Source organism: Aphanomyces astaci (assembly GCF_000520075.1).
Source record: "Aphanomyces astaci strain APO3 unplaced genomic scaffold supercont1.115, whole genome shotgun sequence".
Taxonomy (NCBI): domain Eukaryota; phylum Oomycota; class Saprolegniomycetes; order Saprolegniales; family Verrucalvaceae; genus Aphanomyces; species Aphanomyces astaci.
This window is the reverse complement of record NW_009798378.1, coordinates 1-26,207: the sequence shown is the minus strand read 5'-3', so window position 1 is coordinate 26,207 and position 26,207 is coordinate 1. Positions and strand designations below refer to the sequence as shown.

Genomic DNA, 26,207 nt, shown 5'->3' with positions numbered 1-26,207 from the left:
TATGTATATATCATCATTATATATATAATATATATTTTGGCCTTTTACCCAAAAAGTTGAACTTTTTTATGCGGAAATGCCAAATATCGATCGATCAATCGTTTCATCCTTTGTACTGACATTTTGTATGTAAAAAGGTGTGTCCTGTGGTGATTCGTATCACACTAATTGAAGTCACACACTAATTTGACGTTGATACTGGTTTCCTGCTATCTGATTGGCTAAATACTATTTCTGATTCTTGTGTACATTTATTTGGTTGTGTCGATTCATTATGTCGTCGCTCCAGTTTAGAATTTTAACAATATCTATCTATCTACTGTATACACGGATGTATTTTTATGTCGTATATTTTATTCAAAGCTGAAAAATCAGCTTTTTTTTATTCAATGCATAAGGCGCTCCATGGTTTCTTGGAGGTACCCAAACCGCTGGTGTTTGGCCAAATGGAGCAAAATGCGGAAAATTTCGTCAATTTCCACGACATTGGATGCATTTTCGTCCAAACTGAGCGTTCCTACGACCAATCATAAAACACCATTAAAAAAATATCATTCATATTGTCGATTTGATAGTACAAATTTGAGGAGGGGGTGCAATCGAATCGACCAAACCGATCCACAATCGATCTGATTGGTTGTTGAATTTCATGGAGAAGGTTTTGATTGGCTAATAATGTTTTGAAGTAGCCAATCAAATCGATTTAAATACCAACGAGAAACCGCGCCACAACACAATGAAATTTCATTCGAAAGCACAATAACACACAAATCACATTCGAGTATTCCACTGATATATATATATATATATTCCAAATGGTCTTAGTAGATATATAATGCATACCTGTGCACCCACACAATGTGTTGAGCTGGGATTCATTGGGGAGGTTGCATCGTTTGCACACGAGTTCTCGCAGTTGGTAAGGAAGGGAGTGCTGGGTATGGACGACGTGCACCAAGCGATGCTCCAACATGTCGAGGTCGTACAAGTGGGTGCAGCGAGGACACTGCCATGATTGGACGACCTCGTCTCGGTCGTCCAATGCCGATAGGTCGTCCATAAGACCCGGTTCCCGGCATAAATCCACATGGCGACAGAGGTTGCACTGGGTGCAGATGATGTCTGGCAGCACAAACGACTTGGACGGATTTACAAACTCGGCTTCGGTCGAGAATTCACTACCATACCACCCAAAATGAGATATATTTGGGGTTTCAATACTATCAGGATATATATATATATACAAATATTGATCATGCGTGCATACAAATCGAACGACCTTCATTCGCACACATACACCACCACAACGTTCAATGCTCTTGTCAAAACAGACGACGTGAAATTTAAAAAATCAAGCATGATATCACTCCATGTCGAATGTATATATATATATATATATATATATTAAAAATGCAATTTATATATAACTCAAGCTATATATATGTATATATTTTATATATACAATTTATATATATAATTGTATTTTTTAAAATCATAATTTATTCGTCGTTTCGAGTGTATATTTTTTGAAGATACAATGTATACATACATTCGCTATATATATATATATATATATATATATATTGATAATATACCTGATGCTCATGGTTTTAAGCAGAGTACGTTTGAGCTGCATGACATGTGTCGAGAGGGTCGTGTCGAGGTGCCAGACGTGGCAGACGCACTTGACCAGTTCGAGCGCCGCGTGCGTCCACGGGAGATGCGACCCCGCGAGCGTCGGAAATGTATGCGCGTGCGAGAGGATGTCGGGTACGAGGCGCAGAAACTTGTCTGTGAACTGCGTCGAGATGAGCTTTTGGCAGTACTCGGTCAGCGCCATCTCGACATTATTGAGTCTATATCTATGTATTAGAAAATATACACATAGGAATAATATTACTAAGAGAGAGAGGAAAAAACGATTGGTTTAAAATCATGATTGATATATCATGCAACAGAATCCAACACAGCTATCGGTGAATATTATTATAGATATGGGGTGTACTCATACATATATATATAGATATGGGGTGTACTCATATATATATATATAGATATGGGGTGTACTCATATATATATATATATAGGGCGTACCCAAGTGGGGTGGTGGACGCAGGGTCTTGACTGTAACGGAGGGTAAACTACAACAAACACGACACGATGATAGATTAATATTTAAAATTTCACAGATATGGAATATATATATATATATAGTTTGTGTACTTACGTCGTAACGACGTTTGATGAACTGCGCCAATAGAAGACGGCAGTATTCGTCCACGCCACGCGGTAAATAGCGCGCCAAGTTCCACGCGCCCACCACTTGAGGCCTGCAAAAGATGAAATGTATAGTCTTCCAGAAATATATATATATTAATATATATATTTGATAAAACATAGACGTACTCGGCAGTATCGGCCACCCATTCCATCCCGCCAAAGTTCTCCATGTCCAAAAACAGAACGTGCGAGTAGAACTACAGCACCAGGACGACGACGATTAATATATATATATATGTCGAAATATAACAAATAAATATATATAAATATATATACATACATGCACGGGCGTCCACTGCAGCACGGGAAACGTTTCTTGGAGGGTTCGCGTGATAAACCCCATATACGCCTTGGCTTGATCCACCGAATGCTTTTGCGTCTCGAGCACAATCTAACACGAAACCCTCGATATAAGGACACCACACCACCACCAACCCTCCCCCTTGATACAAGAACAACCGAGGCATGTACACCAAACCCTCGAAATAAGGACATCGCGCCACACCACGTTCGATACAAGGCCCCAATACTCTTGATACAAGAACAACCAAGACACTGTCACGTTCGATACATGGACACAACCGAGACACGAACCCCATCGATATAAGGACACAACACCACCACGTCACTCGATACAAGAACCACCGAGACCCCAACCCCTCGATATAAGAACACCACCCTCTCCCATGATCCTCTTGATACAAGGACATACACACACAATCCTCTAAGAACCCCCGACGTACGCGGGACACGTCAGCGTAGACGATGGTGGCGCCGAGTCGTTTCATTTGTGCCAAGAGTTGCTTGAGAAGTTGGTGCATGCAGTTTTGCATAAGATTATGGAGGTTTGGGTCGTAAAAGTGAGCTCCAGGGGACGCCATCCACCGGTAAAAGTGCTGCAGCAACGCATCAGCCACGGGGCTCTTCGTCGACACGACGTCGTTGAACAACTGCGTGGCCAGTTGGCGGACCAATCGAAACGCCACGTTCTCCTCTACAATATTATATATATATATATATTGGTTGGTCTATCATAATATAGATAGATAGATGTCCCCAACGACACTCGTACACATACTGTATATATATAAGCAAGAATGTATTTGGGAAACACACATTTTACACCCTTATTTAAACGTATGATCCATCTCTAGTGCGTTTTGACCAAGGGGTTGTTGACGACATCGCTGCGAAATTGAACAAAGTAGTGTGATTGGATAAAAAGAATGAAAGCTGTCATACGATTGGCTGAAATGAATAAATGTTCATGTCACATACCTCTGAAACTTGGATAGAGGATCACCATATCACCACACAAAAACACACAAAACGACACGAGTGTATAAAACCAGGTTTCAATATAATCAAATATGGGTCGAAAGGTTTTATATCCGATACTCTCCTACATAGGAATCCACACCCATCCATATATCCATACACTTATTTCTCCATGATAAAACATATAAGTCCTTGTATAGAACCCATATATATATATATATATACTCATGTTTCATTACTGGAAGATATAATAAAGTCCTTGTATAGAGAACCCCCATATATATATATATATACTCATGTTTGATAAGACATATAAGTCCTTGTATAGAACCCATTTATATATATAGATATACTCATGTTTGATAAGACATACAAGTCCTTGTATAGAACCTACCAGATGCAGCTTGGCCGTCGTCAGATAGCAGCGCTTGGATGGCGAGTCCATCGAGACTTACGTCAATCACCATGTTGTGAGTGTATGCGCCAGGTACGAGCACTGGCTTAAACCCATCGACCAGCGTATACGTGGCAGCACGAGAAGCGTCCAAATCCGCAGGCCCCCACCACACATGCTGGTACTTTTGCAGCAGTCTCGCGTACAGTGTATCGAGCATCATCACATGCAAATCGCCTTGGAGGTTCCCCACTGGTACCTGTACATATCTACAAATGCAACTTATCAATATATATATATATATGTGTATTACCTGGCACAATCCAACAGGTCTTGGTACTGCCGAGGCACTTGGTCGATGGCGTGGACGAGGCGAAGTTGCCAATCCTGGCGCCACGTCAGCATTGGAAACGACGACGGGTCACTCGAAAGCGTCACGACCAATGGGAACGCTTCTAGACCTCGGAATTGGGTGCGTAAACTGGTTCGAGTGACCCATTTCGGCACCACCGCCACCACCACACTCGACACGTCGCGCCATCTAATTTGGAACAATATTAGTCCATTAGTTAGTATTTATATTATTAGTGTGTTTTTGTGGTTTTCAGTCAAATATATTGAACTGGGCAGTTTATATTTGAGAAATCGTCTCCAAGCACAATTGTATACCGTACAATGTATACCATATGCAACATGAATATAAATAGTTCAACTGAGCTACCATTGGTTGGAATTTAGGATTGAAGCAATTTCATTGGCTAGTCGATTGATTCCTGCGTTTGGGTTGCCGCTATTCGATGACCCAAACTCCACCTTCGAATGCATAATACTATAGAAAAGTATAGAAACACATATATACATATCAACTAGTCTGCTTTGCTACTAAAATACATAAGACCATAACCACAAATGTCGATATTACCAAGTCGATTGGAAAATAAATGGAGGGGATTCCTTCTTTACTGAAGGCAGGAACCAATCGATTGACCAATCAAAATCCAAAACATGAAGCAACCAGCCAATCAAAAGACACGTTTCTTCAACCAATACACATCGAGTCTTTCGTATAGGACTGAAACTTCTGATATACAAACATTCCGGTGTGACAAACAATCTTCGATCGATGGATGGATGTAGCCAGTGCCCAACACCCTCCAACTGTGGGCTACAAGATATATATATATATACTTCTTCTGTTCCAGGTTACTGCCGACATTTCAAAATTCGCATGTTCCAAGTTACTGGCGACATTTGCATTTCATTGGCTGTAATTCTTCAATTTCTATCAATATCGAACATTTATGACATTTCATTGGCTTACAATTGCTTTAAGTGCTGATTATAAACCAATCTTTTGCGAAAATTCAAGCAATTCCCTTTCAGAGTATCATTCGCCCAAATTGAGTGAGGGCTCGATTGTCTGTGTCAATTCATAGTAAATGTCGCGAGTAACCTGGAACAGAGCAAGTATATATATATATATATATAATATATATCCCACTCGCATCAATCAAACTGGTCGTACTTGGCCAAGACGTTGTTGACGCCTGCGACAACGTCTGTGAACGCTGAGACGACGTGATTGGTCATTTTGGGCAGATCGGTCGATGGTGTCGAGAGATGGCGCCAGTCGGTCAGTTTGAGGCCGCTGGTGGCACCCTGCGCGTCCAGCAGCCACGTCATGGCTTCAGTCCACATCATCCCGCCGTCTTTGATCGATGACCGCACGAGCACACTCCAAGACCCGACTTGATGGGTGGCGTTGGTCGATATAACCAGAGCCAGTTGGTGAAGTGGGTGGGTCGATGGTGTCGAGGACGATAAGTACGAAGTCGCGGGCTTGGAGTGAAATGCAGACAACGTCAGGCGCTGCAAAGATGAAGGAGGCTGTACCACAGACCTAAATAGTATAAACAATAGGATTATAAATACCTTTTATACACCATATATAGGTAGCATATTCTTGGTATAATAATAAACAATAGGATTATAAACATCAAGTTAGCATATTCATGTTGGAGAGGGTTCCTAAAGCACACATCAATCAGGGGAAATATCACATGTACAGATACTAGTAGTACATGATACAAGTCCAAATACAATGCTACTCCATGTACTACTGTAAATAGAGTGATAGATAGATGTGACCTATCTCTTTATTCGGATACGAATATATATATATATATATATATATACCCCAAAAGTACATGAAACACAATGCTACTCCATGTACTGTACATATATTGATAGATAGATGTGACCTATCTCTTTATTCGGATACGAAGATAAATATATATATATATATATATATATATATATATATTTACCCCAAGCTCCACAGCAACCGCGACGTCGGTCGAATTGTAGCCTCGTAGATGGTGTCGAGCGAAGTAGTTGCGTGTTTACAAGCCTCCAGCGCCACCATATGGGGCTGATTGGGTACATAGCGCTTGATCTCTTGGAAGGTGGCAGCCCTGTCGATGGTGTCGACCAAGACAGTCGTGCTAGAGTGCTTCAATACAGTCGTGCCCGTTTCAATTTGGTGGATTTCCAATCGACTACACAAAGGAGTTGAATGATAATATATATTAAATATATCGAAAAAATAGAGTACCCGTCGTTGATCGCCCACACGTCGCACAAGCCAGGAATTGCCGTGTCTCGAACCTCGACAATGTGCCACAAATACAATTGTTTGCGCTTTTGCACAGCCTAGTCATACATATATATATTATATATATGTATGTATGACTTATGACTGTTTTTTTTGTACAAATCTATATATTGCATCATCCATTCCTATGTATATAATATAATATATATGATATATTGTATTGAATCATCCATTCCTATGTATATAATATATACGATATGATATATATATACAGGAATGGATGATTCAATATATATATTTGAAAAACACAGTATGCATCCAATATATACACTTGGAACAATATATAGGATATATATAAACAAAGCAGATGTTATATATATATATATTCTGTACAACATCACTATTATTTATATATATATATACCATGGGCGTGTCGAGGGCTTTCATTTCCAGACGTTTGCGACGCCACTTGAGCTTACGCAGAGCCAGCCACTCTTCGTACGACGTCCAGGACGACGTCGGTTTGTCCCCGACACCATCGACGGGTTTGTGGACGTCGCCTTCCACGGTTGAGAGCGTAGATGGGTCGATGATGTCGTCCTCGATGTCTGGAGTCAGACTCTGGGCTTTGATTGGTCCTTTTAACTTGGTCTTTTTGGTCGAAGCTTGGGGAGTCCATGCTGGCAAGTCGACTGGTTTTGGGACTGGCAAAAATCTATTCCAAATAATAGTCATATATATATATATTGGCCACATAATCGTATTATATATATATATTGGCCAAGGCAATTCAAATCTCTACAATCAGGCATCAGATAATATCTATCCCCTGCAAGATCGATCGATCGATCGATCCGACATCTTTGTAAACGTACGATATATACTGTATGTGTCGTCGATCTGCATCATGGAATATATAACGTGAATATAATAAAATAATTCCATAGAATCTCAAGTCAAATATACAACAATTGGAATATTTTTTATATAAATTGCTCAAATTTGAAGGACCTGGTGCAAAGAAACGACGACAAATCATACGGTAGATCGTGGTCAACGTCTCATATGAGGAACAATATTTACAAATATGCCAATATATTGTACTTTCGAGTGAAATTTCATTGTGTTGTGGTTTCTCGATGGAATTTAAATCGATTTGATTGGCTACTTCAGATGAGCTCAAAATAATTAGCCAATCAAAACCTTCTCAATGAAATTCAGCAACCAATCAGATCGATTGCACCCCCTCCCCAAATTTGTATCAAATCGACAATACCTTGATATTGTTGAGTTAAAATTCTAAACTGGAGCATAATGAAAATACATGTATCGAAGAATGCACGGCAGCTAAATCTAGCCAATCAAATTGCAGGAAACCATCCGTTCAACCAATCAAAAACAAATTCGTGTGTGACTTCAATTTGATGGGCAAATGTTTTTAACGTAAAACAAAAATCGGTCGAAACATCGATATATTCGGCAAAGTATATCAGCACAAAAGTCCAAATTTTGGCTGAAAGGGACAATAGTAATAAATATATAACAAAGTAGAAATGAAGATACACACAAGTATATATATATATATATATATATATACAGTACAAGTATATGAAGAAGAAGAGAACGTACCCGAGTGTAGTTTGCCGTTTGGTATCTAATCGCTCCTTGACGAGGCGGTCCATCCACTTGGGCAAATCGATGCGAGGCACGGGGTTTTCAATGTGCTGAAAGGCGGCGGGCAGTAAAATGATCTTTTGCACCGTGCCTGCAAACCTATTTTCGATAAATTACACACAAATATATATATATATATATAATTTAGTTATTTTTATGCATCTAAAAGTACGTACCGAGTGCGGTAGTAGTCCCAATCCAGCAGCGAACGAACGTCCAAGTCGGTCATGGACGGATCTCGACACCATTTGCGCAAGAAATGCTTTTTGATCTAGGGATATCAGAGTCAGGCGGCGATGTCGTATATATATAATATTTGTGATTGCATGGATTTTACAAATATATATATATATATGGGTATACCGCTGGTTCCGCCGAGAAGATGGCAGTGGGTACCGCGCGCTCGGTCACTTTTTCCCCGTACGGTCGAGTCAACACGATCAACTTACAGGTAAGCCCCTTGTCTTGAAGCATCTTTGGGCCCAAAAATTCACCTGAAATCGCATATATTTGAGAAATATATATATATATTTGAGAAATATATATATATATTATATATTTGAGATATATAGTTACCAAGTCGTTTGGCGGTGGTAATGGACGTGGATTTTTGGTTGCCATAGTCCTCCAAGCGACCACTCATGCTCTTGTTTTCTGTGAGCAGCGCCAGCACTTCCTCTTCTTCAATCGCTTGACCTTTTGTATCCAATATATCCAACCTACAAATCACAATTATATATAAATATATAGATATATAAATAAATATATACCATCGATTCGCACAGTCGCCGACGGCAGCATAACACTCGGCCAACGTCTTGCCTTCCAAAAAGCATGGAAACACTTGGCTTTGAAACGCCTTGATCAGTTCCAATTCCCCTCGCCGTTTCAGTTCAAACCCTACATATCCCATAAATATATATATTTATATATTTCGAAGTAATACCCTTGAGTTCCGTGAGTTTGTTGGAGAAATTAAACACAGCGTATCGCTTCTTGAGCAGTTTGCCTTCTTCCGTGGACGCGGGCACGACCATACACTTGTACGGACCATCCAACTCGAAGAAGATGGAGCACTCGGAGCGCATCTGGTACTTTTGGCCAGCAGTTACTTCCTGGTACTGGTGATTGGTAAAGTTCTCTTGCACGGCAGCGTTGAGCATCACACACGGGTATTCTAGCGATCTAAAAATATATATTAGAATCATCTTTATCGTCATATATATGTATATATATATGAGAAGGCAATGGTATGTATTCAGATGTACACATCTAAGGTCGATTCGGTTTGAATATATGGAGACGGATGGGATAAGGATGTGCTCCATTGAAGGACCAGACAACCAAATCGACCAATCAAAACACTCGTAGCTTTTTATATTTGACCAATCAAATCCCTTCCAAGTCTCACCCATGTATCGTAACCCTTGGACTGTGTATATATCGAATATAAGTGTCGATAGTAATAGCCGTGTCTGCAAATTCAAACAATCGTCCTAAACACAACCAATTTCGGTCGACAGACAGGACAATATAAAGCTATTAAATGAATGCTACTATCTATATATAAATAGTAGAATCAAATATATATATATATACATGCTACTATCTATATATGCCTGTTAAAGAGTAGGATCAAATATATATATATATATATACATGCTACTATCTATATATGCCTGCTAAAGAGTAGGATCAAATATATATATATATAAAATATATATATATATATATACCGTGTAGAGCCATCTTTCAACGTAAACTTGAATTTATCAGGAAACGAGCCTGGCAACATGGCCCAGATGCCATCCGTGTCGAGTTCCAGGGGTCGACCGAGTTGCTCGACCAATTGGCGGGCTTGTTTGATGATTTGAGACCCCGTGTTGGTGACAATACCTACTCGATCCACATACAAATGTCAAGTCAAAACCACCACGAACTACTACACCATAGAAGGAATTAAACAACTAAGCCAATCAAATCACGTTCTGGTGAATTTCTGCCAATCCAAAGAGTCCACATGGGGCCAAGCCTGATGTATGCTAAAGGACATATTGTATAGTGTATGCACAAGCTTAAAAAGGGTCCAATGCTATCGAGTCATTGACTCAAACGTCCAAATATATAGGTGAAAAGAAGGTATATAGTATACCGTGAAACGACCAAGGATAAACTCGAAGAGAATAATTTATATATATCGTAGGTTTTGAATATGCAATAAACGATGGATAGCTGGGAACGCACCGGCCATTTCCATAGAGTGCCATCTCGCCCCTCGACGCATCACATACCTAATAATAGTATACAATCCGTGATATTATACGAATAATTGGTGATATTATAGGAATAATATGGGATCATACCCGTAAAACGAGTTTAGAATGCACTTGTGGGCCAATTGCAGCGAATCGTACACGCCAAACTTGGTCGTGGCGTCCACTTTGTCCAGTGGATCTAATAATAAATAGATGAATAGATGAAATACATTTAATAGTCAGAATAAATGAACGGACCGGTGGCGGCGGACGCTTTCTTTTGCCATTGCTTGGTCAGAATTTTGTAGTCGTATCGACGGTCTCGAAACGCGCGCACTGTGTTGACATAGAACGCGTTTTCACGCATGCAAACCTAGATTGATATATTAATATATATATATATATCATATACCACAATACCATATATAGACATATATTATTCAGCAATTCTATGTATTCAGAAACATATATTGTCGGTTTGAATATGGTGTGGGGAGGGGGGGATGAATAATCGAAGGAGCAGAAATCCAAATCGACCAATCAAAACCCAGATCACAATTGAAGTGGCCAATCAAAATCCCTGTAGCCGTCGTCGATACACGTGGACGTTCAACGTTGTCGTGAATATCAAGTTTTCAACAACATATTGTCAAATATCCGTTTCAATTTGGACTTTCGAGTACAATCGATTGAATTTCACAAATGTATACGAGAACATCGTAGCCAATCAAAGTGCACCAACATACAAATTTCAACCAATCATCGCGATTCGTGTAGTTTAACAACATAATGCGTATATCAATATAACATCATCCCATACATTTTGCTTCAAATCCAAGACCAATCGATTCACGTATCCAAATGTCAGTAAAAAATGTACACACAAACGGTATCACACATTTCTCTCAAGACACAAACACCCCATACAAAAATACCGTGGAAGTTCTGGTTTCCGTGTCTGTGACAGTGTTCTTCTTGTATACAGTGTTGCAGTAGTGCTTGACTCGATCTGTGAGCATGCTGGTGCGCTTGTCTTGTGGCAGTTGGGCGTACGGGATGTTCCCAACCACTTCGTACGATAGCTGAGTTTGGAGATGGTCAAATTCGGTTTTGGTCGCAGGGTAATACTCTCCTCGCCATACCCACTCCATTGGGCGTTGGCACGATAGTGTCGAAGTTCTATAGAGCAACATTCAAGGGAAATCTGTATATATATATATATATATATAATACAGCAGACGTGAATAGATTGGTCAAGAATATAGATGATGATGCAACTTGACTCAAGTGTGTACGTACAGTAATATAGTACACATAAGTAAGTAGATCGTTCAAGAGTATATATACAATGTATATATATATATATATAAATATATAGTCCAACGGATACTGAAGACCATACGATAGGACATCGTTGTCAAAGATGTGTGTACCCTTCTTTACCAGAAGAACGAATCCTCCAAACGTATATAATATATATATAATATATACATGTCCCTCACTGATCCTTCCACCAATATGAATCCTATTTCAACGTAGGCTATATATATATATATATTGCGGCTGCTAACTTGACCATGAAGATACTAATAATACTGTACGTACGACGTTTCGCATGTGGTCGAGTGGACGCAAGCAGCGCAGTCGGCGGGCGTGACCATGGCGGACGGCTGCAGGCGGTTGGTGAGGATGATGTTGGGGTACATGGCAGCCACGTCCAAGTGGTAGATCAGAGGCTTCTCCCATCGATCAGGACAGTCCCGTAGCATCTCGAGCGCTTCTACAATCTCTTGCCGAACCTATCCAACTTTGTCAATATATATATATATAAGCATCTCGACCGCTTCTACAATCTCTTGCCGAAATTATCCAACTTTGTCAATATATATATATATATAATCAGCTCGAGCGCCTCTACAATTTCTTGCCGAACCTATCCAATTCTGTGTATATATGTATATATATATAAATACCTGCGTGTAATTCGTAACGTCATGCCGAGGAATGTCCAGTTCCACTTCGAGGGCAAACGTCAAATCGCGATCAATGTGTTGAATGAGGTGCTATTACAATATATTATATATATACGTGACAAACCCGTAGAAACGAGTTTGTTTTTTGAGAATATATATATATATAATATATACCTCCAATGCAGACGGTACGACTTTGAACTGGTACTCTAAATCCGCTCGAAACACGCCGCTTTCAAGACACTCGACGTGGCCGCCAATGTACGTTTCACTGCCCACCACGTGGTTCTTGTGCGTTGTTTCTACATCAATACATATTATAATAAATATCAAATATATATATATATATTACCAAATGGCACCGACACTTGCTTGTTGGGGCAAATGATGTTGCCTCGGAAGGCTTCGACCATGAGCAGCGCTTCGCAGAGCGTCCCACTGCCCTTGCGCAATACATCTTCGCTGCCCAGGGGGATGATCGTACAGAGCGAAAACACAAACAGATGCACGTATTTGTCGTATCTATCCAAATATATATATTAATTATATATCACCAACAAGGACAAAGATGGAGCATTGGGTTGTTTTATTCCAATTTGATACGATTTACGAGAATTATACGATACACAGTGATAGCATACAATAGTCTGTATACTTTGAATACAGCTAGTACGCGGCCGAGGCCATTAAGTGCCCGCTGAGTGATTTTAACTTTACAGCGTAATATCAATATCAATATCTGTATACTTTGAATACATACTATGGTATATCACTGGTACAATGAATCAACTATTGTGTTTCCTCCGTTGGCGATTGGTTGAATCAACCGCCGAACAATCGACGGACCTTCGAAATTTCATATAAAATTAAGTTTAACAGGTATCTTTTTGTGACTGCATCAATCAATCTTTTTAGCCAATCATATCGCAACCTTCATTCTTTGCAGCCAATCATACACGTTTGTTCGATTAGTTGGCAATTTCATCAATCCCCCAAAACAGGCAAATTTGACGGAAAAGCACAATACTATCTATATACACAATAGATGTTCCAGGACAATTAACAAATACAAACTGTTGGTCCCGTATGTAGGATCATAACGAAAAAAAGAAGGGATACAACAGTAGTATATATATATATATATATATATGAACGGACGTACAAGTAGAAGGTTGCGACGGCATCTGAGACAGAGTACGACGCCATCTTGAGCGGTTCATTTTGAGCCAATGGGAGCATTTCCTCGGGGTCCACTTCCACAGGGTCGTAGCCCAATTTGTACTTTGTCACAGCTTTCAACCCTTGCGATCCCTACGGTATTCCCATGACGATATATATATATATATAAGCATATACAATCGGTTAATTATATGATATATATAATACCTGAGGGAGATACGAGTCGCGCTTGACCCAGCAATACGCGTCCAAATGCACGGCACATTGGCCACGGTATTCGCCGTTGCGATCTTTCGAAATGCCCACTTCACTCTTCAAGTCCATTCTAAATCAGAATAAATATTCGAATTAAATGATAGATGAATAAGTAAATATAATAAATAATGAATACCCGTGGTGTTGGGCGCGGGTTTCCAGGAACGGCCAATCAAAAAAGTCGCCGTTATATGTGACAAAAATGTGCGGGTTGAGCTCTTTCACATGGTTGAAAAAGTATCGGATCAGTTCCAACTCGTTGGCGACGTTGATGCATTCAAACGGTCCTACGAATAGTTGAATACCCCCGAAACAGAATAAATTATTTTTATTAAATAAGACAAGCATAATCGTATACCAGGGTACTCTGGTTTGGGCGTGTATTCAAAATCGTCGACGTCTTGGGATACGAATTCTTTGTTGCAGATGAGAAATCCCTAGTGCAAATAGAATTAAAATACTGTCGTGAATATGCAATTATATAATTAATATACCTGGCGATCCACCATATACGAAATCATATAGATCTGGTCTGTGGCTGCATCTGGAAACTTCAACGGGGCTTTGGTACATTCGATATCAAACGCCAATACCACCGGCTCGGCCTTGTCCACCATATCCATAATCTATATATATATAATGAACTTATTTTAATATTTGATTGTTTATAGTCAAGTATATAATGTTAAAATATTTATATTACATATAATAATATATACATATCGAATTCAACAGAAATATATATGAAAACAGACGTACCCGGTCCACTTTGACGCCTTCCAAAGCATCGACTTGCACGGAATACCATGCACCCACTCGGATTTCGTCGTCGATGGCCACTCGCATCAGGTATGTGACGTCGTATTCGCTATATATATAAAAAATATCATGAATTAATAATAATATAATATGTGATGATGAAATAATTTAATGATGCTACATTGCCGTATTAATAGTGTTGTGTTTAGTCAGCCAAATGTACACAAGAATTCAGTCAATCAGATTGCAGGAAACCATCTTCAACATCAAATTAGTGTGTGACTTCAATTAGTGTGATACCAATCACCTCAGGATACAAAATTCAGTATAAAGAATTGGCGGCGATTCAGCACAAATGTCCAAATTTGGTTAAACGGACCATACCGAATGTCGACGAGGGGAATGTCCGTCGAGTGGTACGGATCTTGCTTGTTCTTGATGATCATGGGGTACACGATTTGCTTGGCATCGACCAAGTCCGCCACCTGTATATGCGTGAGAACATGGGAATGGACGGAGATGGGGAACGCAGCACCGTTCGGAAGACGAGCTGAATGTACGACGCTTGCAGCCCCGAGAGGTGGTTGGGAAGGTCCAAGTCTTCCTTGGACACGACGCTCGAGGACAGCAACGTGCCTTCCAATGTCTTTTGGCAAAAGCTATGACCATGGTGGTGATGGTGATCGTCATGTCAGAAGGAAGGAAGGATGAGAGGAGGACGACATACGCCAAGGCTTCCTGGAGACGCTTTGGAGGCGCCGCGACGTAGAAGTACGGCGGTCGGAGCAGCGTGGTCTTGAACGCGGACCCGTCTTGCGCTAGAAAGTATAACTCGACGCCGCTTCGCTCGACGTTGTCGACGTTGCGCGACGTGTTGCATGCGTTGAGAAGCCTAACATACGAGATACATGAGAACATGGCATGAAATCTTGATGACGAGTGTGGTGAACGTCACCATCCAATCTGGGGTCCGTCTTCCTCGGTCAATGGCGCGAACCCATGGGTCAGGTCAAACGCATCTTGCTGCGCCAATTGGGCCAATTTCTCCTGCGGCATGCCGCGCCCGCTCGCATTCGATCGTGCGCCCTGCGAATTCTTCGCCCAGGACGACCCGCCGCCAGGCTTGCGATTCAAGCGCTTCATGATGTTTTCGATGGAGTCCACGAGATCAAGTTCCTGGTTGATTGAATCACTTGAGATTTGTATGGAATAATATTGGAATAATATTATCCGGATGATTGTACGGATATTGTGGGAATTTGCGCGCCATTTTGGAATTTGCATGGAAGGCGGCGGCACTTGCCCTGTACGAAGAACGCCTTCGCATATCCTTGGAGCGTGGATGGATAGTTCGTTTTGCTTTATCTCATGTGCATGAATGTGCCTTGTTCCGCTTCCTTTCATGGCACTGATCTATGGGACACCCCAACGACGGTGGACACTCGACTTCATCCTGAGCGAGTGTCGACCTTCGTCGGGATATCCCATCGATTAGTGTCATGGAAGGACACGAAACATAGCATATCCAAACACAAGTGATCAAGAAAAGCGAGCTGTCCATCCACACCCCTAGGACATGCGAAGGTAATCTTACAAGCACAGTCAGCGCTTATGGAGTCGGGAACAACGCAACAAGGTAATCCATACCCGTGCGTGGAGTAAAACACAAAGTTGGAACCCTTTGTTCTCTGGAATGTTTGATGCATGATGAAGGGTGTTTGCTTGCTTTTCGTCGAAATATGGGGAAATACGTGCATATGGAGGTACATCTCGCGACGTTGTTTCATGCGCACTGGTTTAGATTGCATGCACGCCCGCCATCTTATGGGACTGCCGTTGTTGATTGGTGTACCATTGTTGATGTGAAGGGTTCTTGTTGTGATATTTCATCATTACACTTCAAAATCGAGCTGTAAAATGCAAGGAGTATATGATTTTCCACGATTTATAAAACTAGTATGCAACAGCGTTTGATCTCCATGTCGGCTTTTAGATGGCAACAACGACCCACATCGCACCGACGACGACGACCAAGGACGGTACCATGGCAGCCGCCGCGATCGCCGCCGACGTCACTTCCTTCGGCGTGGTCGATGGAGCCGGGGTGCGCTGGGTCGTCGTTGGGGCGGGTGTCGTGGTCGGGGCTGAGGTCGTCGTGGTCACTGGCATCGTCGTGGTAGCATTTGGCGCGCGCGTCGTGGCCGTCATATTGGGGCTTCGGGTCGCATTGGGGGCCGACGTGCGATTGTCCAACGCAAACACGGGCTCCATCGGCGGGACAACCGGGGCCGCGGCTTGATGCACGACCTGCTGCGGGGCTTCCGCTTGACGGGTGACGATAGGGGCTTCAGCTTGACGAGAAATCGGCTGGGCTGGTTGCGGGGCTTCAGCTTGATGGGTGACGATAGGGGCTTCAGCTTGGCGAGTGACAGGCACTTCAGCTTGACGAGAGATCGGCTGGGCTGGTTGCGGGGCTTCAGCTTGATGGGTGACGATAGGGGCTTCAGGTTGACGAGTCAGCGCCACAGGCACTTCAGCTTGGCGAGTGACAATCGGAGCTTCGACTTGACGGGGAACCTCAGCTTGTTGGGCGATTGGCTGGGCTGGTTGCGGGGCTTCAGCTTGGCGAGTGGCAATCGGAGCTTCGACTTGACGGGGAACTTCAGCTTGACGCGAGATCGGCTGGGCTGGTTGCGGGACTTCAGCTTGACGAGGAGCCACTGGAACCTCAGCTTGGAGAGGGATGGACTGGGCTTGTTTCGGAGCTTCAGCTTGACGAGCGACGATTAAAACCTGTCGGGGAGCCACGGGAACTTGAGCTTGATGAGCGATCGGTTGGGCTGGTTCAGTTTGACGAGTGACAATCGGGGCCTCGGCTTGGCGAGGAGCCACTGGAGCGTCAGCTTGAAGAGCAACCTGTTGGGCTGGTTGGGGGGTATCAGCTTGGCGAGGAGCTACTGGATCTTCAGGCTGACGGGTGACAATAGGAGCTTCAGCTTGGCGAGAGATAACCCAAACCTGACGGGGAGCCACTGGAGTCTCGGCGTGGCGGGCGGCGGATTGGCGGGGGATTGGTTGTTCCCCAACACGTGGTACGTCCGTTGCTTGGTGGATCACGAGATTGGGCACGACGGCGGCGGCGGCGATCGCAGCGGCGGTGTCCGTGGCTGCATCATGCGTACACGTCATTTGGGTCAGCACTTGTCGCTTGCGGTCGAGCATGCGGGCGCAACTGGCGACCATTGACACTTGGCGATTGGTGAGCACCGCGTCCGTGGGAGACATGCCGATCGCATCGGCGCAACTGATGGCGTCCGCCGTCAGCGCCACCGACCCCAGCGCCGTCTGAAGGGCGCCGAGCGGACACACGTTCTTGGGGGTGGAACCCGAGCACGTTGCGAGAAGCATGGGAAGGACGAGGAACGCAAGCATGGAGATGAGAGGAAGGTGATCGAAGCGAGGCAATTGCGAAATGAGCACACGATACACAGAGGTTCACTGACCCATCACGATGACGACAAGGTGATGGACATGGAGTTGCCGCGAACGGCGTGTCCCAACCGACACACTGTCGAGTTCTGTCATGGTGAAAGCACTATATTTGGTGTATTAGGCTTGTTTATTGTATAGCATACATACCGTAAGTTACACAATTCGAATGTCTCTCAACACATCAGTCATATTATTTTGTAACATTTTCGCTCTGAGGAATACGTATCCCTCTGTTATAATGTTTTACATCTGGCTTTTTAAACCCAGTGTTATAAGATAAAACTCGACTTATTCGAAAAAGTTATAACTTTCGTACTATATACAGTACTCGAAGTAAAGGACATTTCCATAATGTTATAATTTTTGCTAGTACAGTACTACTACGTAGTATATATAGAACGTTTCAAAAATGTTATAACTTTTGTATCCGTTGTACGGTATTGGCAACGTTGCACCACTCCTCTGAAATGTCCTTGAAAAAGTTACTTTAGCACGGTTAGCTGAGAATAACATACTAGTAAATAATGAGCGATGGCCGTGTGCCCAGTGTCCATGGCGGTTTCGAGCGCGGCTTCCACGACGTGGCCCATGTCGTTTGATGTAGCACATCGCCCGCCTTGCTCCACCAGCGCCCGCACATGCTTCAAGTGTCCCGCCGCCACCGCCGTCTGCATGGCTCGATGCATCCACGCATGCAAATCCTTCGCATGAAGCGCGAGGTACCGGACGATGTGCATGTGTCCGGCCTTGGCAGCTTCCAGAAGAGCCTTCTCGGGACACCCTTCCTGGCGATGTTCATGGAGATACTTGACGACATTCAGGTGCCCGTGCTTGGCAGCCCAGTCCAGCGCCTTCTTCGTGCATCCTTCCGTGCGATTCTCGTCGAGGAAACGAACCACTTGCAGTTGATCCAAGCGTGCGGCCCACGTCATGGCGGACTTTGTGCACCCTTCCTTCCGGTGACGATGCAGAAATTGAACGACGTCCAGGAAGCCCTTGAATGACGCCGCGTCCATCGCTTCCTTCGTACAACCTAGAGAGGAAGAAGGGCTATGAGGATACGTGGATGTGGTTGAGATCGCGTACCTTCGCCTCGAAACGAATGCAGGAACGACACAATGTCGAGATGGCCGTTGCCGGCGGCAGTGTCCATCACATGCGACGTACATCCGGGGAATTGGTGCATATGGAGGTACTGAATGACAGGCAAATGGCCATTCCGCGCGGCAAATTTCCATACACGTGTCAAGTCGACGGAGGTCACACTGAACTTCAAAGATGTTGGGAGTAGGGCCGCGAGGGAACTGATGTGGCCGATGAACGACGTGTACACGACAAAATCTCGCATGCACTTTTGCTGCAGAACACGGACGGCATGGAGCCCATACTCGGCAAACCATGCATGGTACTTGATGCTGGACTGTTCCTGGAAGGTTTGGGGTCCGAGTAATCTGTGTGGGTCCCACATGGACGCGGCGACAACGCGGATGTCGCGCACAATGGGATGGAAATGGCGGGGTAGACCTGTCTGGAACTGAGCGATGGACAGCCACAGGGACGTATTGGTCAGGACATTCACGACAGCATGATCGTCACCGATCGTCGAAGGTTTCGACTTCTTCATGCACAAGCTTCGTGAGCATGCGAGGAGGCAAATTTGAAACTGAGCCACGACAAACAACAAGAATGCTATGGTTGAAATCGAAGTTCGAAGATACACATAGCATACAAGCATCAAGTCGGATCGTGTAGTTCGAAGTTCCATCCAGCCAATCAGAACGCGGATACGTTGATGGGATTTGGCCATTTTCGAGGTTCGAGATCACATCATCAGTCCTGGAACTACGTGCGAAACGATGACGGACCGACGAAGAAGAAGGAATGTCATGCTTACATTCCACGGAATGAACAGAATCCCCGCCACGGTACAGCAGGACACGATCGGAGGAGGATGGAGCATGAGAGAGGGTATGTATGTATATAGTACACCGCGGCGGGACCTAAGAAGAAGCAAGCGGCCACATGCAACACCGAAGGTCGAGTACCGGTACATGTTCGAGCGAATTCGACGTCGAGATGTCACAAGGTGGTCCTTGATATGCACCAATGAATCATGGCAGTATAAATCGGCAATATCTCATTGATTGCTTGGCATGGCAAAAGCCAAGTTGAATATGAAGTATTAGCGCCATGTACGAAGGTCATACAAGCGTAGTAGCGGCCACAACGACATAACGTTATGAGCTCGTTGACATCATGGCAGGATGATGTCATGGAGTCGGGAGGACACGGGGGCTACATACAGTGTAACGCTAACCTTATTCGTAACGTCTTGGACGCGAGAAGGGAGAGCACCCGCAGAGTACATTTGGAGGATGATGGAGCATGGATGCCTCGTCGAGCCATATCAAGTAGTACCATACAGTAGGTACACGGGGGCATCCATCGTGGATCTCGTCGTGGGCCATTTCGCATGGAACTTTCACACAAGGGAAGGGTTTGGTCGATCTTTCAATCAACATCGCCGACATGCCAAGGACACCAATGCTTGGAGAAAGTCAGCGGTAGCGGTGGTTCTGTGGTTGGGATGGCTGCATGCGGTGGCGACGCTGGATCGCACTCGCGGGTTCAACAACTGTTATTGGCGGGGATTGAACACTCCGAATCCAGTCCATCCACATGCAGCTACTCTTCGTCGTGATGAACCACTAGATGTATCTACTGCGCAGAAGTTCCACGATCGATCGATCATCGTCCGTCGCATGCTCGCTCGAAGTTTTGGACATGCACCTCGCTCTCTCCACCGCAAAAATGAGGTCTGCCCTTTCTTGTGGCGCGGCAACGATATCCGGATACAAGTCATTATCCGGATCAGCCCCCAAGTCCAGTGGCATTCTTCCGGTTGAGTTGTTTGGTCCAATGGATTCACCAGCAGCGGCGACGTTGGCGGCGTCCATCGTGGCGCAAGGCGAGAAAGTGCGTGATCTCAAGACGCAGAAGGCTTCCAAGGAACTGGTATTCATCGTCCATCCTTCTGCATACATCATCATGCGTACCCTTCCTCATGGCTTATCTAGGTGGTTGAAGCGGTGAATGGCTTGTTGGCGTTCAAGGCGCAGTTCAAGGCACTGACCGGCGCGGACTACGTGGACCCGAACGCGAAGCCTAAGGAAAAGCCTAGCGAAAAGGCCAAGGCGAAGGTGGTGGATGCCCCTCCTGCGGACCCGACCAAGAAGAGCAAGAAGGAACTGAACAAGGAGAAGAAGAAGGAGAAGAAAGCGACGATCAAGGTCGGGGGCGACGTCGCCGCTCTTCCGTCGACCCCCGTAGCGAAGAAGGAAGGCAAGAAACCTGCGTCGCTGACGATCGACGTTGCAAAGGCGCCAATCTTCGTCCAAGCGCCGCCTGCGGCCACGGACAAACCGACCGTGTACTACACGGCCAGTCATCTCCCTCGCACGGCGTTTGCCGTCGCCGCGTTGTTGAAAGACGCGGGTTTGGACGTCACATTCGTGAACTTTACGATCCCCCATGCATTGCCAGTGTTGGTGCTTCCCACCGGCAAGGTAGGTGTACATACATACCTGTCCTTTCTCGTCCCATGTTGATGCTCGATATCTGTTTAGGTGATCAACGGAGACATTGCGATCGCCAAGTACTTTTGCCGCCTCACGCCGGACGCGGGGCTCTATGGCCTTTCTTCGGTACATCCATCCATCCTTCTTTCGATATATTGTCGTTTTCCCCAAAATTTGGTTGACTTTTCGACTTTTATTCGCCAAATCAATCGATCGATTGTTTGACCTGACTTTTGTATGGAACGAATGTGTTTTACACGAATTTTATCCCACACGAATTCGATTGGCTATTTGATTCTTGATATTGATTGGTCAAAATTTTCGATTTTTTTTGTCTGCCAATGTATTTGGTCCTTTTGCACGCTCTAATTTCGAATATCGACTACCTATAATGTCCATGTAAGTTGGTCTAAATCGTCGATTTACCCTTGTAGGAACCCATCTTGATGGGTGAAATCGACGGCTGGGTCGGGTACGCGCAGAGCCATGTGCATGCGGCGACACTTCCCGCATCATTTCTGGACGCGATCCTAGCGGAACGGACGTTCCTCGTCGGGTTTGGCTTGACATTGGCGGACGTGGCGGTGTTTTCCGCGCTCTCGGCCGTGCAATTTCAAGCCGACGCCACCGGGGCATACCCTCATTTGTCACGGTGGTTCCAGTATTTACACCCGATTTTGTCGCCCGATTCTTCGTTGGCGACGACGCTACCCGCCCCAGTGTTGGCCATCCTCTCCCCGCGCAAAAAGCCCGTACCCACGGAAAAGTCGACATTTGTCAGCCAAAAGGGCAAAACCAGCGGCAGCTGTCCGCCCCTGGAAGGCGCGATCGTGGGCCAAGTGGTCACGCGGTTCCCGCCCGAACCCAGTGGATTCCTCCATATTGGCCACATCAAAGCGTGCATGCTGAATGACTATTATGCACGCCAATATCAAGGCAAACTCATCGTTCGATTCGATGACACGAACCCATCCAAGGAAAAGGACGAGTTTGAGCAAGCGATTCTTCAAGACTTGGCTCGGTTGAACGTACGTTCGTTACTATATGTATATATATTATTTATTATATATATATTATATATATATCGGAGGTTGGATGGTTTGGTATGGTCAAGGGCTGCGAGTCACACGAGTATTGATTTTACACTAATTCATGAACATGCATGCCGTCGTGATACACTAATTCGTTGTCTTGTGTTCGTCCTACACTAATAAAACTTGTGGATTTTCGACGAGCTTTTTGTACTTGCTTGGGTGGACTTGTTTGGATAATTCATAGAGTTTTTCTAGTGTCGATATATAGTTGCTTGTGTATCTATCATATAGTTTTCAGTCACGACTCTTCACCACAAAATATATATATATATATTATACCTCTACGAATCCATAATATATATATATCTACGAATCCACAATATATATATATGATGTATATATCTGTACGAATGCACTTAATTATATATACATCTAAATCTATTTCTTGGACTCCAACCACCACCACCTGTGTAGATCAAACCAGATGTGGTGACATACACATCAGACAGTTTTCCGATTATCATCGAGTACGCGCGGCAGTTGATCAAGGCGGGGCTGGGGTACATGGACAACACGGCGCAAGAGACGATGCGCGAGGAACGGATGGTCGGCATCGAGTCTGTGCACCGGAATGCGTCGGTGTCGACCAACTTGGCTCTGTTTGACAAGCTTTTGGTGGCGGACCCCGCGGCCGCCGGCTACTGCCTCCGCGGTAAAATCGACATGCAAGCCAAGAACAAGACGCTTCGAGACCCCGTGTTTTTCCGCGCCAATGTACGTACAATGTACAATGTACAATGTATAATGTACGACAATGTACATTAGGTGAAAGATGCGCACCACCGGACGGGTACAAAGTACAAGGCGTACCCCACGTACGACTTTGCGTGTCCGATCGTGGACTCGACGGAAGGCGTGACCCACGCCCTGCGCACGACAGAGTACAACGACCGAGATGCCCAGTACCAGTGGGTACTCCAGGCGCTCCAGCTGCGCCCTGTCCGCATCCACGCATTTGCACGCATGAACTTTGTCCATTCTGTACTGAGCAAGCGCAAACTGCAGTGGTTTGTCGACCACGGCCACGTGGCAGGATGGTACAATGATATATATATATATATATATATATATCATAGATGTGGTCGTTTTACCCAAAATGTGGTTGTTGTTTGTGAGTGATGTGGCAAATCTATCGATATATCGATAGTTGTTTGTACGGACTTTGGAATGTCAATATGGTCCAGTGAATGTGTCACACTAATTTCAGTCCCTCACGAATTCGATATTGGTCGAATGGGAGTGGATGGTTTGATTGGCTGCTTGATGAGTGTTGTGGGTTTTGATTGGTTGATTTTCGATTGTCGGCCGGTTTGGATATTGGACTTGACAGTCATTTCGCCAAATAGAATATATTTGATCTCATTGAAGCTTGTATACAAACAACTATACAAAGGTTAGACTATATATATATATATATATATATGGTTTTGCCATATGCAATCAATCGTTTGGATTGGTAGAAACTCGACAGAATTACGTGGTTTGATTGGCTTTGGCGGTTTTTCTTTCATCCATTTTCGTGTCATCATTCGATTCTGCAGAGGGCTCCAGTATTGAATACCATCCTATATATCTATATATACCGCCATCCTATATATCCTATATATACCGATATATTGTAGGAACGACCCGCGGTTCCCAACCGTGCAAGGCGTGCTCCGCCGTGGGGTGACGGTGGAAGGCTTGCGGGAGTTTATCATCAGCCAGGGCGCATCGCGGCGCATCACGGACATGGAGTGGGACAAATTTTGGACCATCAACAAGAAGGTCATCGACCCCATCGCGCCGCGGTTCTTTGCGCTGGACGCCACTCGCGCCGTACGTGTGACGGTGCACGGGCTTCCGTTCACGGGGGTGCAGGGCTTCCCCACAGCCCTGCACCCAAAAAACCCAAACTTGGGCGTCAACATGAAGCGATTGGGTGCCGACTTGCTCGTCGAACGAGATGATGCCGATGCATTCAACGTTGGGGAAGACGTGACGTTGATGCGGTATGAAGTATATATATATAGTATATACTGTGGATATATATTTTGGATATATATGGAGTACAAAGTGAAAAAATTTGGGGTGGACCAATCATTATCCACGTATGACGATAGATCGTTGTGGATTGGTGCAAATGTCGCACAACGTGGGATTTGATTGGCTCGAACAGTCGAAAATAGATTTTGCCTGTGACCTTGTCATATATACTTTATGATAGTTTACGGATTGAACTATAATTGAGTTTTACACGAATTGTACGTTAATAATTCCATGGTGCACTTTGGTATGTCGACAACCGGATTAATTTGCCATACGTCGATATACTTATTGTTGATGTCTTGGCCGTTTCGAATGAACTCAACTATATAATATACATATATAATATATATATATATATAGCTTTGTCGACTGTGGAGAAATATATAAATATATATATAAATATATATATATATCTCTTGAATGCATAACACGACTCTAATGTAACGATTGTGGAGAAATATATATATATATAAATATATATCTCTTGAATGCATAGCACGACTCTAATGTAACGATGGTGGTTGGTAGATTCGGCAACATTACGATCACTGCAATCCACAAGTCGAAAGACGGCGAGATTTTGTCTGTGGACGCGCAAAACCACCCCGAAGGCGACTTTAAAACGACAAAGCTCAAGATTACGTGGTTGGCGCATGTGGTACTAATAATTCAATTATCAAAAAATATATATCTCAAAATAATATCTATCCATAGGATGACGTGGTGCCGGCAACGCTGGTCGAGTTTGATCATTTGATCAGCAAGCCTAAATTGGAAGAAAGTGATAACTTCCAGGACCATTTGACCCCCGTGACCCGCGCCGAGATGCGCGCGATCGGCGACCACGGCCTCCGCAACCTCAAGACGGGCGATGTGATTCAGCTCGAACGCCGCGGGTACTTCCGTGTGGATCAGCCGTTTCTGTCCAAGGACCGCCCGCTCGTGCTGTTTATGATCCCTGACGGCAAACAGCGCGCCATGTCGACGCTGTCCACCAACCTCGCCCATCGTTAAGTAGACATATACTAACTATATGGAACTTAACATGGTTGAACGTGGTTTGGCGTTTTCATATGTATGTATGTGTATATTACACGACATACAGCTATAATAAATAGCGTACAAATTAAGATAACTTGGACAAACGTTTGAAATGAAATGTGGCATACATTCACTTTGGAATAGTCCGAGGTTTGAGAGAGGGTTAAATACATATGTACGCAATCGAATTACGAATATCAATTTACTTCGAAGTACACAATATGTACGAGTACTTTACTAATTTGTGTGTCACTTGCATTTATTTATATACTAGTAGTTATTCCATTTTGATACCCCCAGCCAGCGGTGTCAT

The 26,207-nt window shown here is 44.0% G+C and overlaps 5 protein-coding genes across 5 annotated transcripts; 3 read left to right on the top strand and 2 right to left on the bottom strand.

The window, feature by feature from the left end:
• Positions 1-332: 332 nt before the first annotated feature.
• On the bottom strand, positions 333-15,834 carry H257_17681 (hypothetical protein). Its single transcript, XM_009846559.1, has 39 exons — positions 15,617-15,834; positions 15,389-15,553; positions 15,197-15,320; positions 15,046-15,146; positions 14,662-14,770; positions 14,397-14,528; positions 14,261-14,339; positions 14,039-14,189; positions 13,855-13,972; positions 13,631-13,779; positions 12,821-12,990; positions 12,643-12,770; positions 12,469-12,558; positions 12,101-12,294; positions 11,431-11,674; positions 10,754-10,868; positions 10,604-10,694; positions 10,485-10,531; positions 9,977-10,136; positions 9,187-9,425; positions 9,011-9,140; positions 8,817-8,959; positions 8,604-8,734; positions 8,417-8,511; positions 8,196-8,339; positions 6,990-7,281; positions 6,567-6,664; positions 6,280-6,510; positions 5,478-5,852; positions 4,266-4,493; positions 3,953-4,221; positions 3,024-3,274; positions 2,561-2,671; positions 2,407-2,477; positions 2,228-2,330; positions 2,095-2,141; positions 1,596-1,856; positions 844-1,178; positions 333-517 (listed from the first exon to the last, which is right to left on the bottom strand). The coding sequence occupies exons 1-39, from the start codon at positions 15,802-15,804 to the stop codon at positions 387-389; spliced, it is 6,240 nt and encodes a 2,079-aa protein (XP_009844861.1). The 5' UTR covers positions 15,805-15,834; the 3' UTR covers positions 333-386.
• A 334-nt stretch (positions 15,835-16,168) lies between these two features.
• H257_17680 (hypothetical protein) lies at positions 16,169-17,044 on the top strand. Its single transcript, XM_009846558.1, has 2 exons — positions 16,169-16,297; positions 16,655-17,044. Exon 2 carries the CDS (start codon positions 16,655-16,657, stop codon positions 16,958-16,960), a length of 306 nt encoding a protein of 101 aa, XP_009844860.1. The 5' UTR covers positions 16,169-16,297; the 3' UTR covers positions 16,961-17,044.
• A 250-nt stretch (positions 17,045-17,294) lies between these two features.
• H257_17679 (hypothetical protein) lies at positions 17,295-18,326 on the top strand. Its single transcript, XM_009846557.1, has one exon. The coding sequence runs from the start codon at positions 17,485-17,487 to the stop codon at positions 17,905-17,907; it is 423 nt and encodes a 140-aa protein (XP_009844859.1). The 5' UTR covers positions 17,295-17,484; the 3' UTR covers positions 17,908-18,326.
• Positions 18,327-18,621: 295 nt separating this feature from the next.
• Positions 18,622-19,801, bottom strand: H257_17678 (hypothetical protein). The gene has a single exon (XM_009846556.1). It carries the CDS (start codon positions 19,551-19,553, stop codon positions 18,636-18,638), a length of 918 nt encoding a protein of 305 aa, XP_009844858.1. The 5' UTR covers positions 19,554-19,801; the 3' UTR covers positions 18,622-18,635.
• Positions 19,802-21,048: 1,247 nt separating this feature from the next.
• Positions 21,049-25,931, top strand: H257_17677 (glutamate-tRNA ligase). The gene is made up of 9 exons (XM_009846555.1): positions 21,049-21,168; positions 21,231-21,719; positions 21,780-21,857; positions 22,166-22,759; positions 23,240-23,539; positions 23,591-23,862; positions 24,448-24,816; positions 25,382-25,511; positions 25,568-25,931. Exons 1-9 carry the CDS (start codon positions 21,073-21,075, stop codon positions 25,865-25,867), a joined length of 2,628 nt encoding a protein of 875 aa, XP_009844857.1. The 5' UTR covers positions 21,049-21,072; the 3' UTR covers positions 25,868-25,931.
• Positions 25,932-26,207: the final 276 nt, after the last annotated feature.